Source organism: Cervus elaphus, chromosome 18, assembly GCF_910594005.1.
Source record: "Cervus elaphus chromosome 18, mCerEla1.1, whole genome shotgun sequence".
Taxonomy (NCBI): Eukaryota; Metazoa; Chordata; class Mammalia; order Artiodactyla; family Cervidae; genus Cervus; species Cervus elaphus.
The window spans coordinates 51,963,471-51,979,427 of NC_057832.1; the positions used below are offsets into that span (position 1 = coordinate 51,963,471).

At 37.7% G+C, this 15,957-nt stretch overlaps 1 protein-coding gene across 4 annotated transcripts in view; it reads right to left on the reverse strand.

Annotated features, from left to right (window-relative positions):
• PHTF2 (putative homeodomain transcription factor 2) overlaps positions 1-15,957 on the reverse strand; it is a 125,172-nt gene that overhangs the window by 56,971 nt on the left and 52,244 nt on the right. For 2 of the 4 annotated variants that reach the window (XM_043871635.1, XM_043871633.1), the window contains exon 3: positions 12,996-13,056. The exons of the other annotated variants lie outside the window; for them this stretch is intronic. In XM_043871635.1, coding sequence (XP_043727570.1) covers positions 12,996-13,056 — 61 coding nt within the window. The remainder of the gene's footprint in view (positions 1-12,995; positions 13,057-15,957) is intronic. 4 annotated transcript variants of the gene reach the window in all.

The following is a 15,957-nucleotide window of genomic DNA, read 5'->3' on the forward strand; positions in this document are numbered from 1 at the left end:
GTATGTAAATATATATATATAGCAGACATTTCAAAAAGATACATAAAAAACCATTAATAGTGTCTCTGGAAAGTACAGAAAAAAACAGCACTTTTATTTTCTGCTTTATATTCACTGATACTGTATCGCTTCTTCTCCCTACAATGGATATGTACTATTTTCATAAAGCAGGAGTCTAACCCAGGTCTAGTGAACCACAAAGTAATCTGAATTGGTTATCTGAGAAACTAATACGTTTCTGTCAATGAATATTATCTTTGCAAGGAATCATCTACCTCTACTTGTCATCATTCTGGTTTTTATTTTTCTATATACTGAGACAAAATGGGGAAGAGAAATAGAGGGGTGGGGCATGGAGAGGGAGAGGCGGGAGGGACAGTCAGGGATGGAGGGATAGAGGGGAGAGAACTGGTAGGTAAAAAAAAAGGACTGTCTTTGTCCAGGTGTCTGCCACTTGGCTCTGGCTTCTCTGGAAAAGAAATAATAATGAAAATGAAGGTATCGAGAATACAAATACAAAAGACTAGATAATTAAATGGTGAAGTGGGAAATATGTGTCAGTTATGATTCCAGAAAAGAAATACCTCTGAAAAACAATTTGAAAAGCTACTCTTGGGTGATCTGATTACTACTTAGGTCATCACATTCACAAGAACAGTGGATCAGATATTAGGAGGCTAAAGAGAAGGTGTTGCTTCAAAAATGTAGTTACCAACAGTTAATTAGATGAAGTGCTTAAATAAAAGATGTAGAGTTCACAGATAAATATAAGCAGGGCAAATGGAGGCCCAGATTTGCACACATACGTTAAACACTCGGCTCTTTCATTAATGGATGGGCATTCCATAATACTATGTTAGAGCCCTAATTTTTCCTACTACTTTCATGCTGTTTCATTTTTTTGCAATATCATTTCAGAAACTCTGAAAAGTAGGCTATTAATTCTCACAAACACCAAATCAGGTTTAAAAGGTGGGACTTCCTGGTGGTCCAGCGGCTATGACTCTCTATCCCAACGCAAGGGGCCTGGGTTCAGGCCCTGGTCGAGGAACTGGATCCCACATGCTACAACTAAAAGATCCCACATGCCACAATAGATAAAAATAAGTAAATATTTTAAAAGGTAACACAGAGCCCAATCCTCTCCAAGCGTGGCCTCGTTCAACAAACATCAAAGGCCAATCACGTGCCGGGACAAACGAAGCCTGCCTTTGTCAGCAAGAGTGTCTGTTAAAAGCACAAGACAAGAGGCTAAAGAATCTCGAGATAATTGACTTCCAGTACAACTCACGATAATTAGTTTTTGAGTCTTTTTATAAAAATGAAAATTATCAATCAGAAAATATCCTTTGTTCTATTTATAAGTTTTGGCTTCTTAATCCTATGTTCCTGCACTGACTCAGTTGATCAGCTCTTAATGTTTGCTGACAGGAGTTAGAAGAGACCCTGGACTCTGCAAGAGAACTGGCTTTTCATCCTGCCTCCACCATGACTAGTCTTATGGTTCTTGGCAAGTTTCTTGACCTCTGAGATTCTTTAAAATGGGGAAAACAGAACATATTTCACAGAACTGGAATATAAAATGATTTTGTCTGGTATACAGTTGGTGCTCTGTGAATGTTAGTTCTTTCCTTTCTTGGCAAATCTCAATCTCTCCAGGCCTCAAATACCTCATTTTTAAATTGATTAAGTTAATTACATTTAAATTAAATCAGGACAATTTTTTTAAAGTTTTAATTGGAGGACAACTGCTTTACAATGTTGTGTTGGTTTCTGCCATACAACAATGTAAGACAGCTGTAAGTATACATATATTCCCTCCCTCTTGAGCCTCCCTTCCACTTTCCCCAACAACTCACCCCTCTAGGTTGTATGACAACATTTAGACTCACTAAAGATAATTTGGATGACCAGAGATTAATTTTCTTTATGTACCAGTATGGGGAGAGAAAAGACTCAGTGTTATCATGGAAAAAAGTAGAATCAAAAGGATAGCTGGAAATGTCAAGGCAGAAGGTACTAACAAAAAAAGCAAACAAGGATGTAAAGTTAAGTGTCCTTTTCTTAATTAATAACCAAGATAAAATTTTTCTAGAATTACATACAGTTTTTTAGTGAAACCAGAACTGTCAACACCCAAAATCTCATTTACCCAGACAACTAAACTATATGGTTTCCACTCTCACAGTGATCTATCTACAAGGATGATAAGAAACATGGGACTGAGGGAGGGGTTGAGCAAACCAACAGAAGTAAAGTTATTGAACAAAACAGTAGATCTGAGGATACAGATCACCAATGAAAAAAAACATATCTATAATAAAAAAAATTATGTTGTCATGGTAGACATTCTGAAATTATATGGTACTTCTGTTCACACTACTAAAAAATCCTAAAGAAACAATTAGGGTCATTTAAAATCATCAGGATTATTAACTTCCAGATAAATCTCTCCCCAGAATTAGTGGAAACTAATTCTTTTGACTTTTTTAAACTTTAAAATTTAATTTTATAACCATTTTTAATTGAAGTATAGTTAATTTACAATCTTGTGTTACTTTAAGGTATACAAAAAAGTGATCTATTTATATATATATGTATATACACACACACATATTCTTTTAAAAGTTCTTTTGCATTATAAGTTATCACAAGATATTGAATATAATTCCCTGTGCTATACAGTAAGTCCTCGTTGTTTGTCTATTTTATGTAAAGTAGTGCATGAGTGAGTGAAGTTGCTCAGTCATGTCCAACTCTTTGCGACCCCATGGACTGTAGCCTACCAGGCTTCTCCATCCATGGGATTTTCCAGGCAAGAGTACTGGAGTGGGTTGTCATTTTCTTCTGCAGGAGATCTTCCCAACCCAGGGATTGAACCTGGGTCTCCTGCATTGTAGGCAGACGCTTTACCATCTGACATGCTAATCCCAACCTACTAATGTATACCTTTGGTAACCATAAATTTGTTTTCTATGTCTACAAGTCTATTTCTCTTTTACAAAAAAGTTCATTTGTATCACTGTTTTAGATTCCATATTTAAGTGATATCATATGATATTTGTCTTTGTCTGACTTACTTCACTTAATATGATAATCATTAGATTCATCCATGTTGCTGAAATGGCATTGTTTCAATCTTTTTCATGGCTAATGACCCATTGTATAAATAAACACCACATCTTCTTTATCCATTCAACTGTCAATGGACATGTAGGTTAACTTTTTTAAACTATTTCAAGGAAAAGCTCTCAATGCTTTGAATATCAAATAAGTTTTCACTGTTTTTTGCCCATAAATACTGCCTCTCAAACAAATTTAGCTACTGAGTGCCTAGGAATATCTGAGTCCTTAAAACTGCTCCTATGTAAAGCATTGGTGCTAACCTGCTATGTATCTTCAATAGCAAATTCCCATTACATTTCCAATTATATGCTCTCTTATCCTATTCTCTCCCTTTTTCACAATATCTTATTTTAATCAACATATTGTCCAATGTTTCTGACTGTCCATTACATACATACACACACACTCCTATAATTGTCAGACACTCAGGTAACTTTAATGATGAGGATCAAATGAGGAAGTTAAATCATTTCATTACACAATATAAACTATGAGTGATGATAATGTCAGAAAAAAGGTGTGTTCTGAAGACACGGCATGAGTTAGTAACTCCTTTGAATGTGAATAACTACCAAATTACAAACTCTTTAACTCTTCTGAATCAGTTTTAGACCTCTAAAAATCATATGAGAAGCCAAATCATAGTGTGAAGTGCAGTAGCTCAGTCGTGTCTGACTCTTTGAGACCCCACAGACTAGAGCCCGCCAGGCTCCTCAGTCCGGGATTCTCCAGGCAAGAATAATGGAGTGAGTATCCCTTTTCCTTCACCAGGGGATCTTCCCAACCCATGGATTGAACCTGGGTCTCCCGCATTGCAGGCAGATTCTTTACTGTTTGAGCCACGAGGGAAGCCCAAGCCAAATCATAGAAGCCTTTTAATCCAATAATTAAAATACTGCCCTATAATTCTAGTTTTGGGGGCAAGAGAAGGACCTAAAATGGCTAAGTATTCAAAGTTAAGATAGGGTTTTTCTCACTTTCTGAAAGTAGAGTACTCCTATGAAACTGTTTATAGGCCAAAAAGGCTTAAAATGAAAAATGAAGAATCAATTATCTTAGGACACATCTTGCTAACAAAGGCACAAAATAAATCGAGATAAAGCACAGATGCTCACAGACACAGTTCAAAGCAGTGGCAGCTGGGATGCTTCACGTTGTTCCCGGGGAAAGAGTTTGGCGGTGCATTCTTGCTGCTCAGGGTGTGTGCGGCCCCTTGAACAGCTCACTCACTGCAAAACAAATGCTGGATGCTATTTTCACTTTTCACCTTTTTTCATAAAAGTGAAAATACTCTCTGAATTATTTTTAGGGGGCGGGTAGCAACGAACCCAATGTAGGCCTTTTGTAAAAGCAAGTGGTGTACACCACACTTTCAACAAGTGGGGGATACCTGTATCCTAACTGGGGAAAGAACTTTAAATCATAGAATAAACAAGAATAATCATAAGCAAAGAGGTTTCCTGGCAATCTTTTTGCTTCAACTGTCATTTATTTCTTTTGCTATCAATTACTACCAGAATCGTTTCATACCAAAAGTGTTACTTAAAGTGTTATTTAAGCAAAGCTGCTTAAATAGAAGGCAAAGTAAAAAAAATAAAACTTCTTTTTTTAAGAGTAAAAAGTCTTTTTAGATGGAGAATAGAACTTTAAAGGAAGAAAACAGATTTATGAAATTTAACCCACTTTAAATTACAACATATCTACCCGGCCTCTGGCATTTGGATTAAAACATCAAAGTTTGAAAACACATCCTCATCTACAGATATTAAAATCTGGTTAATTAGCAAAGATTCCATTCATTATTAGTAATAACAGCTAAGGCCATTTCACATCTTCCCACAGATTCTGGTAGGTTATACATAATCTAAAACCACTCTCTTACCCGGATTAACCCTAAGCATAGTGTATTATAGGCCACATACATACTATCGAATCACAAACCATGACCAAGTTTCTACTGCCTAAGAAAAGCCAGTTAATGATATAGTAAAACACTGATTCAAGTTTAGAAAAAAAGTCTTGAAGGGTATTCTTTAATTCAATAAAGAGAGATCATCATGGTAGAATGTGCTTCTAAGAAATTATAAATCGAAAGAAAAAATACTCAGAGTTCATTATAATTCAAAACGGAATGAAGTAAGGACTATCGTACTACACATCACTGAGAGCTGGTCTGAAAATGAGCAGTATTTGTGAGACAAAAGGTATAACAGGAAACCTGCTGAATATGGGGGAACGGGAAAGAGGTAACATGACAATTTCTGGCTTAAGTACCTTGAATTGCAAAGGTATCATTAACCATGTCATGGAATTAAAAAAAAAGAAAACCCACAGGTTTGAAAAAAGCTCTTGGAGCTCTAAGACAGCGAAGAATTATGTCTGAATTCAGAGAGTTGAAAAGGTTAAAAAAAAGGAAAAGATTGGAACTCAGAAGCTTAAACTAGGTGTTGTGACATTATGTGGTCAATTTGATAATCTAGAGAAACAGAATAACTTAGTGAGATCAAGAACAAAATATTAAGAAGGGTAAATATTCAACTGGAGGGAAGAAGTATCAAAATCAAGTAAGGAGACTTAGAAAAATTAGACAGGTAGGAAGAGGCTGTATGATATATTTATATATGATAATTAAACCATTATATTTACATATATAAAGGGAGTATAGTATACGTATTAATATACTATAATAAATGGCAAACAGGAGTTTTAAGAAAGAAGGTAAAGAAAGCTAAAAATATTGAAACATTTTGAAGTTATCAGATAAACATATTCACATCAAATATCACATTTAAATAGAGTCCAAGTCATTAACTGAAACATGGAAGGTGGGAGTTTAGTAAATGGGGGACGATAAAATTCAGATATGCAGATGACACCACCCTTATGGCAGAAAGTGAAGAGGAACGAAAAAGCCTCTTGATGAAAGTGAAAGAGGAGAGTGAAAAAGTTGGCTTAAAGCTCAACATTCAGAAAACTTAAGATCATGGCATCCGGTCCCATCACTTCATGGGAAATAGACGGGGAAACTGGAAACAGTGTCAGACTTTATTTTTTTGGGCTCCAAAATCACTGCAGATGGTGATTGCAGCCATGAAATTAAAAGACGCTTACTCCTTGGAAGGAAAGTTATGACCAACCTAGACAGCATATTAAAAAGCAGAGACATAACTTTGCCAACAAAGGTCCGTCTAGTCAAGGCTATGGTTTTTCCAGTGGTCATGTATGGATGTGAGAATTGGACTGGGAAGAAAGCTGAGTGCCGAAGAATTGATGCTTTTGAACTGTGGTGTTGGAGAAGACTCTTGAGAGTCCCTTGGACAGCAAGGAGATCCAACCAGTCCATCCTAAAGGAGGTCAGTCCTGGGTGTTCACTGGAAGGACTGATGCTGAAGCTGAAACTCCAATACTTTGGACACCTCATGAGAAGAGTTGATTCATTGGAAAAGACCCTGAGGCTGGAAGGTATTGGGGGCAGGAGGAGAAGGGGACGACAGAGGATGAGATGGCTAGATGGCATCACCGAATCCATGGACATGAGTTTGAGTAAACTCCGGGAGTTGATGATGGACAGGGAGGCCTGGTGTGCTGCGATTCACGGGGTCACAAAGAGTCAGACACGACTGAGCGACTGAACTAACTAACTAAAGGTAGGAAATAACCAGTCAGGGAGACAATACAGAATCAACTAGAGTGAGTTAGATTAGGGACACCAGGAAGAGCAAATGCAGATGAGATGGTATTAGAAACAGTCAGCTGGGAGTCAGCTGAGTTACATGTTTGTATTTTCTCTTTCACCACCAAATCTCAGGATCAGGAGGGAAGAATTAAATATACAAACAAACACGCACCCTGCCACCAAATATATACAACATACCAAGCATGATGCTATGCCCTTGGCAATGCCCTTCATTAAGTCTTCTAACTGTATAGCTTCCTTTCTCTTTCTTCCTGCTTCTCCTGAACAATTCAGGAGTACAGCCATTAGATGGGTCAGAGTCCCCTGGGGGGTAGGGGGCTGAGCGCGCTTGGAAAGAAGGGTGTCAAGAGACTCTGACACACAGGGGTAACCGTGGTGGGTTATTAACCAAAGGGGGGTATAGAAGGGGACCTTGTGGGAAGGGTAAGGAGAGGACCACATGTTGGGGTAACCCAGCCTAGCAGCGTAAAGAGATCAACTACTTGGAGAACATGCTGATGTGGGGTATCAGAGCCCAAGAAACGTAAAGAAGGTCTAGAATAAAGAGCTTGAAAGGGATTAACAGGGTATCCATATACAATATGGTATGACAAGAGAATGGTTACATTTATAAGGACTAATATCTCAAAAGCTTGAAAATGTTCCCCTGACTCAAAAGTCTCTATAAAGCTATTAAAGAGATAATTAGTTCAATGACATGAATACTATATATAAGTTCAGTTCAGTTCAGTTGCTCATTCGTGTCCGACTCTTTGTGACCCCACCAGGCCTCCCTGTCCATCACCAACTCTTGGAGTTTACTCAAACTCATGCCCATTGAGTCGGTGATGCCATCCAGCCATCTCATCCTCTGTCGTCCCCTCTCCTCCTGCCCCCAGTCCCTCCCAGCATCAGGGTCTCTTCCAATGAATCAACTCTTCTCATGAGGTGTCCAAAGTATTGGAGTTTCAGCTTCAGCATCAGTCCTTCCAGTGAACACCCAGGACTGACCTCCTTTAGGATGGACTGGTTGGATCTCCTTGCAGTCCAAGGGACTCTCAAGAGTCTTCTCCAACACCACAGTTCTAAAAGCATCAATTCTTTGGCACTCAGCTTTCTTCCCAGTCCAATTCTCACATCCATACATGACCACTGGAAAAACCATAGCCTTGACTAGACGGTTGGCAAAGTTATGTCTCTACTTTTTAATATGCTGTCTAGGTTGGTCATAACTTTCCTTCCAAGGAGTAAGCGTCTTTTAATTTCATGGCTGCAATCACCATCTGCAGTGATTTTGGAGCCCAAAAAAATAAAGTCTGACACTGTTTCCACTGTCTCCCCGTCTATTTGCCATGAAGTGATGGGACCAGATGCCATGATCTTAGTTTTCTGAATGTTGAGCTTTAAGCCAACTTTTTCACTCTCCTCTTTCACTTTCATCAAGAGGCTTTTTTGTTCCTCTTCACTTTCTGCCATAAGGGTGGTGTCATCTGCATATCTGAGGTTATTGATATTTCTCCCGGCAATCTTGATTCCAGCTTGTGCTTCTTCCAGCCCAGCGTTTCTCATGATGTACTCTGCATATAAGTTAAATAAGCAGGGTGACAATATACAGCCTTGACATACTCCTTTTCCTATTTGGAACCAGTCTGTTGTTCCATGTCCAGTTCTAATTGTTGCTTCCTGACCTGCATACAGGTTTCTCAAGAGGCAGGTCAGGTGGCCTGGTATTCCCATCTCTTTCAGAATTTTCCACAGTTTATTGTGATCCACACAGTCGAAGGCTTTGGCGTAGTCAATAAAGCAGAAATAGATGTTTTTCTGGAACTCTCTTGCTTTTTCGATGATCCAGCGGAGGTTGGCAATTTGATTTCTGATTCCTCTGCCTTTTCTAAAACTAGCTTGAACATCTGGAAGTTTAAGGTTCACATATTGCTGAAGCCTGGCTTGGAGAATTTTGAGCATTACTTTACTAGCGTGTGAGATGAGTGCAATTGTGCGGTAGTTTGAGCATTCTTTGGCATCACCTTTCTTTGGGATTGGAATGAAAACTGACCTTCTCTAGTCCTGTGGCCACTGCTGAGTTTTCCAAATTTGCTGGCATATTGAGCGCAGCACTTTCACAGCATCATCTTTCAGGGTTTGAAATAGCTCAACTGGAATTCCATCACCTCCACTAGCTTTGTTCGTAGTGATGCTTTCTAAGGCCCACTTGACTTCACATTCCAGGATGTCTGGCTCTAGGTGAGTGATTACACCATTGTGATTATCTGGGTCGTGACGGTCTTTTTGTACAGTTCTTCTGTGTATTCTTGCCACCTCTTCTTAATATGTTCTACTTCTGTTAGGTCCATACCATTTCTGTCCTTTATCGAATCCATCTTTGCCTGAAATGTTCCCTTGGTATCTCTTAATTTTCTTGAAGAGATCTCTAGTCTTTCCCATTCTGTTGTTTTCCTCGATTTCTTTGCATTGATCACTGAGGAAGGCTTTCTTATCTCTCCTGGCTATTCTTTGGAACTCTGCATTCAAATGGGAATATCTTTCCTTTTCTCCTTTGCTTTTCGCTTCTCTTCTTTTCACAGCTATTTGTAAGGCCTCCTCAGACAGCCATTTTGCCTTTTTGCATTTCTTTTCCATGGGGATGGTCTTGATCTCTGTCTCCTGTACAATGTCACGAATCTCCGTCCATAGTTCATCAGGCTCTCTGTCTATCAGATCTAGTCCCAGATCTATTTCTCACTTCCACTGTATAGTCATAAGGGATTTGATTAAGGTCATACCTGAATGGTCTAGTGGTTTTCCCTACTTTCTTCAGTTTAAGTCTAAATTTGGCAATAAGGAGTTCATGATCTGAGCCACAGTCAGCTCCCTTATACTTATATATAAGTAGAGGGGTTTAATTAATAAATTATGGCATATTTAGTCAAGAGACTATTATATTCATTAAAATTATGCCACTAAAAGGATATTTAGTGATGTGAAAAAGTAATATTTTTGCAAGAAAACAGGATATAAAAAACTAAATACAATATAATCCTAATTTTGTTGGGGTAAATTCACAATGTTAATTGTAGGGTAATTGTGTGACCTTATTATACTTAGATGCATTTTACACTTTTTGTACTGGAGACATATATTACTTATAAACTATGACTAAAACATTAAAAAATCAAGAGGAAATAGCAGTCATATTATACAAGTAGCATCAAGTATTGGGTTTCCCTTGTGGTTCTGACAGTAAAGAATCCGCCTGCAATGTGGGATACCTGGGTTCAATGCCTGGGTTGGGAAGATCCTCTGGAGGAGGGCATGGCAACCCACTCCAGTATTCTTGCCTGGAGAATCCCCGTGGACCGAGGAGCCTGGCATGCTACAGTCCATGGGGTCACAAAGAGTTGGACACGACTCAGCGACACAAGTATTTAGGTACTGGGCTAGATGGTTTTGAATACATTTTCTCACGGGAAAGTACTGTCAAGAAAGTAACTCATTTTTCAAAATCAATTTAAGTCTCATTATGAAAATAAATAAGGCTTTTTCTATGAGTTATGTAACAGAAATTTTCAGCTGAGAAGTTATGCCATAATAACAAAACTGTCAGAAATTCTAGTACTATAAAAGGGCAGATAGAGATTTACATCCTAGAATATCAAGGGAAAAAAAGGAGTTAAAGAGGCAAAATGCTAAAATACTCAAAAGCCCAAGAAAACAACATTTCATACAGGACTCCTGTGGTAGAAGTGTAACTTAAATTGCATTAGGTGGTGATGGAAGGAATTTAACTGGTTCAAACAGGAAAGGGAGGGGACAGAAGCAAGGCAGACTGGCAAACAGCCCCATGGTAGAACTGGGAGAACTCCAAGTTCTGGAAGAAGCCAAGAAGAAAAGGCCATCATCAGTTCTTTGGCCCCTGGTGCAACCAGTAGGGGCTGGACATACAGGAGAAAGCAGTAGCCGTGGACTGTCTTGTCTGAATCCTCTCCTGGTGTCCCCTTAGATCCTCAAGAGGGTAAAAGTCTACCCTCAGAGCAAATGAGAGCTAGTGATGTAGTGTTGTATCAGGGATCCTAAAGAGATTAAAAACTCACCCTCAGAGCAAACTGAGAGCTAACGAGATCTAGTGATGCAGTGTAATGTCAGGGGTCCTCAATAGCCCCTGAATGCCAAGTTCCCAACTTTAATATGGAGTTGTAATCTGTAACTTAAAAGCTTAAAAAGTATATAGTTGATTTAATGCCTTTCATACATACTTAAGTAAAATTACTCAACCACTAAAAAACAAAGGACTGAAGTCCTAATACACTCTGAGGGAGATGTGAAAGGACCTGGTCTGTGTAATTTGATCCTGCACAGGCCCCTCCTCCAGTGATTTCAGGCGAGACAGCTGACTCAGACTGAACCAATCAGATTCTCTCTCCATTTCAATGTCAGGTAAACAGGAGAAACAGAGAGGAATGGTGAACAGAGGGAAATAAAATTAATACAACAGAGCCCTACAGAGAAGCTTCTAGAAATTCTGCTGCTGTGGGGCCTAACACAGTCCTGGTTTGTCTTTCCTTCCCAGCTCTTGGCTGTCTGCTGTTGGCGCAGTTTATATGTGTAGTAAAAGTAGAAGCAGAACACAGTGGTGTATTTTCCTGGTCCAACTTTAATGAGAACGTTACTGTTAATGCAAACCAATACCACTCTGCATAATTTACAAAGACTGTTTATTTTCCAACGTGCTAGTACATGGCTGTGTATTCTCAGTGGATTTATTAATCAAGGCACTATCCAATTAAAAACTTTCTCCAAGAAGTCATCTTGGCAAAGATTTTTACTTCTACGTTTTTACTTAACTAAACTTTGCAGAGTAAATTGTGAAAAGACCCTGCTAGTGAGAAAAAAGGAAGCATTGGTTGCTATTATTAATCATAGGAAAATAATTTAAATATGCCTTACTTAATCAATCAGAGGGTCAAAAACACATTACCAAGGGTAAATACTAAAGTTCTGTTTAACAAATCTATAACATCAATTCCCAGGTGTTAAAGTTTTTACAACCAAGTCTATAAATTTTAACATCATGCAATTAATAGATACTCAAAACTTTCAGTAAATGTTATTTCAACAATGAGAATGAAAATTATTAATAAATAGTTTAAATAAATTATTAAACTATTTAGAACAGCTTTTTTAAAAGCTATTCATTACTTAAACAGTTTTAAAAATTAAGGGTTCACTTCTTTAGTTTCTAAATCATCCAAACACAGTGAAAGACCAAATATAAACTTTACTTTGTCTTCATTTTACCATTTCCAGTGCTGCACACAGTTTATGTATCAAGCTTAAGAAAGAAAACCTCCCCCCAAAAAACAAACTTCATCTTCTCCATGACAAGATATTCACCAACAACACAGATTATAATTCTCCTAGCCAAACATGCATTTATAAAAATTAACTTATTTAAATAACAAGTTGACCCAAACCAAGCTAGTCAGTATATGTACAAGACTTCCAACAGACTAAACAAGTACATTTAAGCTAAAATAACAGTTTTATGAATAAACATAACTGCTGTTCTCGTTACTGAGCATTTTATTTTATTTGCTGTTTGGTCACAGATTACAGTCCTGGCAGGAAACAAGACACACAGGATGGATTTAATCCCACCACTCACAACCGCCTGAGAGCCCATAGCCAAGAAAATGTAAAGTGAAAGAAGAAATAGGCCAGATTTGGATATAAAGTTGGGAGTTGAATAGCTATTAGTTAAGCAGTGCAGATTATGAAGCCTACTACAACTGAGTTTAAATTTTGGCTTCATCACGCCTTCTTTATGTGACTTTGAGGAAACCAATAGACTTCTTTGAATCTTAAGTTTCCTCACTTATAAATTTTGGATAATGGTAGTAATGTCTATTTCATGAAATTGCTGTGATAATTAAATACAAGTACAATACTCAGGACAGTACTGTAGCACATACTAAGTATTCAATAAATGCTGTGGAAACTGCTATATCTTAGTAGTTGAAACCATTTCAAATTACTTGCTTAGGTTAAGAATTAAGTAAACATATCAACTGTTTCAGATATATCCATTCTTTGATTTGCCAAGACTTGTTTTTAATCAATCACATTCCCAAGAATAACTATCACTTTTCCTTTGATTCATGATTGGAGCTTTTGAAAGTCCAATTTTATTACTTACTTTGCATATAAGAGGATTAACACCAACCGGGAGGAGTGAGGAAAGAGTCCACACCAAAGCACTTCATGTACATTGAGGAGAAAAAATAACTATTTATTAAAACATAAATGTATATACTTTCCTCTAAACTGTATTATTTAATTACTTTAGACGAGTTTTTTAATAAGAGTAAGTTTATTTTTTTTTAATCAAAAGTAAATTCCCTGAACAGGGTTTCATTGGTCTAATACTGAATAAAACCAAAAAAGCACATGAATAGGATAATTCTATAGATGGTTTGCTGCATCAGACTGTATATTACAATTATAATACCAAAATAATAAATTAAAAGAAACAACAATGCAAATTAAGTCACCAAGAGATAGCACTTCACATCCACCAAAATGTCTATAATTAAAAAGACATCAGGCAACTTCCCTGGTGGTCCAGAGGTTAAGACTCTGTACTTCCATTGCAGGGAGCACAGGACAGATCCCAGCTGGGAAACTAAGATGCTGCAGGCAGCATGGCCAAAAAAATAGAAAAGACAGGCAATAACAGATGCTGGCAAGGATGGGGAGAAACTAAAATCCTCATACAATGCTTGTGGGAATGTAAAATGAAGAAGCCAGTTTGAGAACAGTTTGACAGTTTTGACCTGGTAATTCCACTCCTAGTTATTATTCTAAGAAAAATGAAAACGTATGTCCATATGAAGATGTGTATGTGAATGTTTATACCTGCACCATTCGTAATAGTCAAAAAGTGTAAACAATCCAGATGCCCACCAATGGTGAATAAACAAAACATGGCACAGCTATACAATGGTGCTCTACTCAGCAAGGAAAAGGAATGGAGTACTCACACACGCTACAACAGGAGTAAGACTCATACACAGCACGTTAAGAAAAGAAGTCAGACACAAAAGGTCACTCTTGTATCATTCTTTTTACATGAAATGTACAGATCAGTGGTTGTGTGCTGGTGGGGGTGGAAATGAGGAGTGACTACAAATGCTGTTGTTCAGTCACTAAGTCCTGCCTCACTCTTTGCAACTCCATGGACAGCAGCATGGCAGGCTTCCCTCTCTACAAATAAGCCATACATTTTGGGGGTTAATGATCAAAATGTTTTGACATTAGATTGTGGTGAAGGCTGTACACTTAAAACAAGTGAGTTTTATTACATTTAAGCTACATGTCAATAAAAGCTGTTTTGTAAAAAGGAATAACTATGTTTCTGCAAAATTTCTTTAAAATAACATAAGAATTTAAAGGGAAAATACATATAAATAGATATAGATATATACATAGGTAGATATGTCTATAATCAAAAAGACATCGGGCAACTTCCCTGGTGGTCCAGGGATTAAGACTCTGCACTTCCACTGCAGGGAATTTCAGGATTTCTCTATAAATATGTATAAGAAACTTGTTTGCAATTATTAAATATGTAATTTTTGCTTGGATAATCAGATAATTGCTATGAAAGTAAATAATAATGAGTTTTTGGTTTTTTTCTTAAGCAGGGCTTTAACAGACAGAAGATCTGGACAAGCCAAGTTCTGCCATTTACTCAGTGAGTAGAGCAAAAAACGAAAAAAACCTCTGAACTTGTTTCTTCAGTGACATTTTTTAAATTGGACGGTGCAGCATTTAATATATATCAGGCATTTAAGTTTTATTTTAATGCCAGCTATGTCTAGCGTTATACAAAAATATCATATACAACTGGAGAAAATCTGCTGTAATTGGATTTCATCAAAATGCCCTCTCTAGAATTTTTGGATCAACACTGAAATAAAAGAATGAGTTATTTACTCCATGATGTAATATTTTAAACATAATAGAAAGCTTAGTTTCTGATTTCGACATCTATGGCACTATGATATGAACTTGTAAATAGAGATGACAAGTTAAACATTCATATTAACAGCAATTTAAGCTATGAAGAAATTCAATGCTCATATTTAACTTAGACAATAAGCAATTCTTAAACTGAAGTATTATAGGAAAATCTAGCTTTTGCAACTTTCAATTTTTGATATGTTGAACCTACCAAAAATATATCAGAACATTTCCATAAGCATCACAGGTAAAAAAAATTTCAGTTAAATGTCAATTTCTCAAAGAACCAAAGCATCAGGAAATGGACTCACACACTGAGAAACAAAGCAAATCTGAGTAACTATATCTGAGCATTCTTCCATGTACTCTAAGAATTTCTCAGCTTCTCATTTCTCAGTGGTCTGTACTCCTGTGTAGTCATTTTTTAAATTAATTATTTATGTTATTATTTTTGTCTCCACTTGGTCTGTTGCTGTGCAGACTTTCTCTAGCTGCAGTGAGCAGGGGATACAGTTGTGAGGCAGAAGAATGCATGCGTTCTCTCCACAGTGGCCTGCCTTCTCGCGCAGCATGAGCTCTAGGGCGTGCAGGCTTCCACGGTTGTGGCCCGTGGGCTCACAGCTGTGACCCCCAGGCTGTGCAGCAGGGTCAGCAGCTGGGGCCCGTGGGCGCACAGCTGTGACCCCCAGGCTGTGCAGCAGGGTCAGCAAAATTTAACAGTAAGTAGCAGAATATAGGAATTCAAATCCAGATGGACTGGCTCTACAACCGAGGTCTTACCCACCAGTAATTTCATTCACATCCTTACGCAAACCATCTTATGTTCTTCTGCCTTGGCTCTGATCACTAAGAGGTATCTGAGAAGGGTGGTATTTAACCCCTAATCATTGTCAGATACTCTACTGACTCTCCACGGCTGCCTTGCCAGCTGGGAAGCTGTCAGACCTTTTAAGAAAGCAAATGAGAATCCACAAAACTCCTCCAGAAGTACAGTTTCCTCAGTTCTAAAAATATGCAAAATATTTAATATTATTAGTAACCACAGGATAACCATAAGGATTAAATGTGCTAAGTCATATTGAGCTAACAACAGTAACAGACACGTAACAGCTCAATAAATGTTAGCTATTTTATCA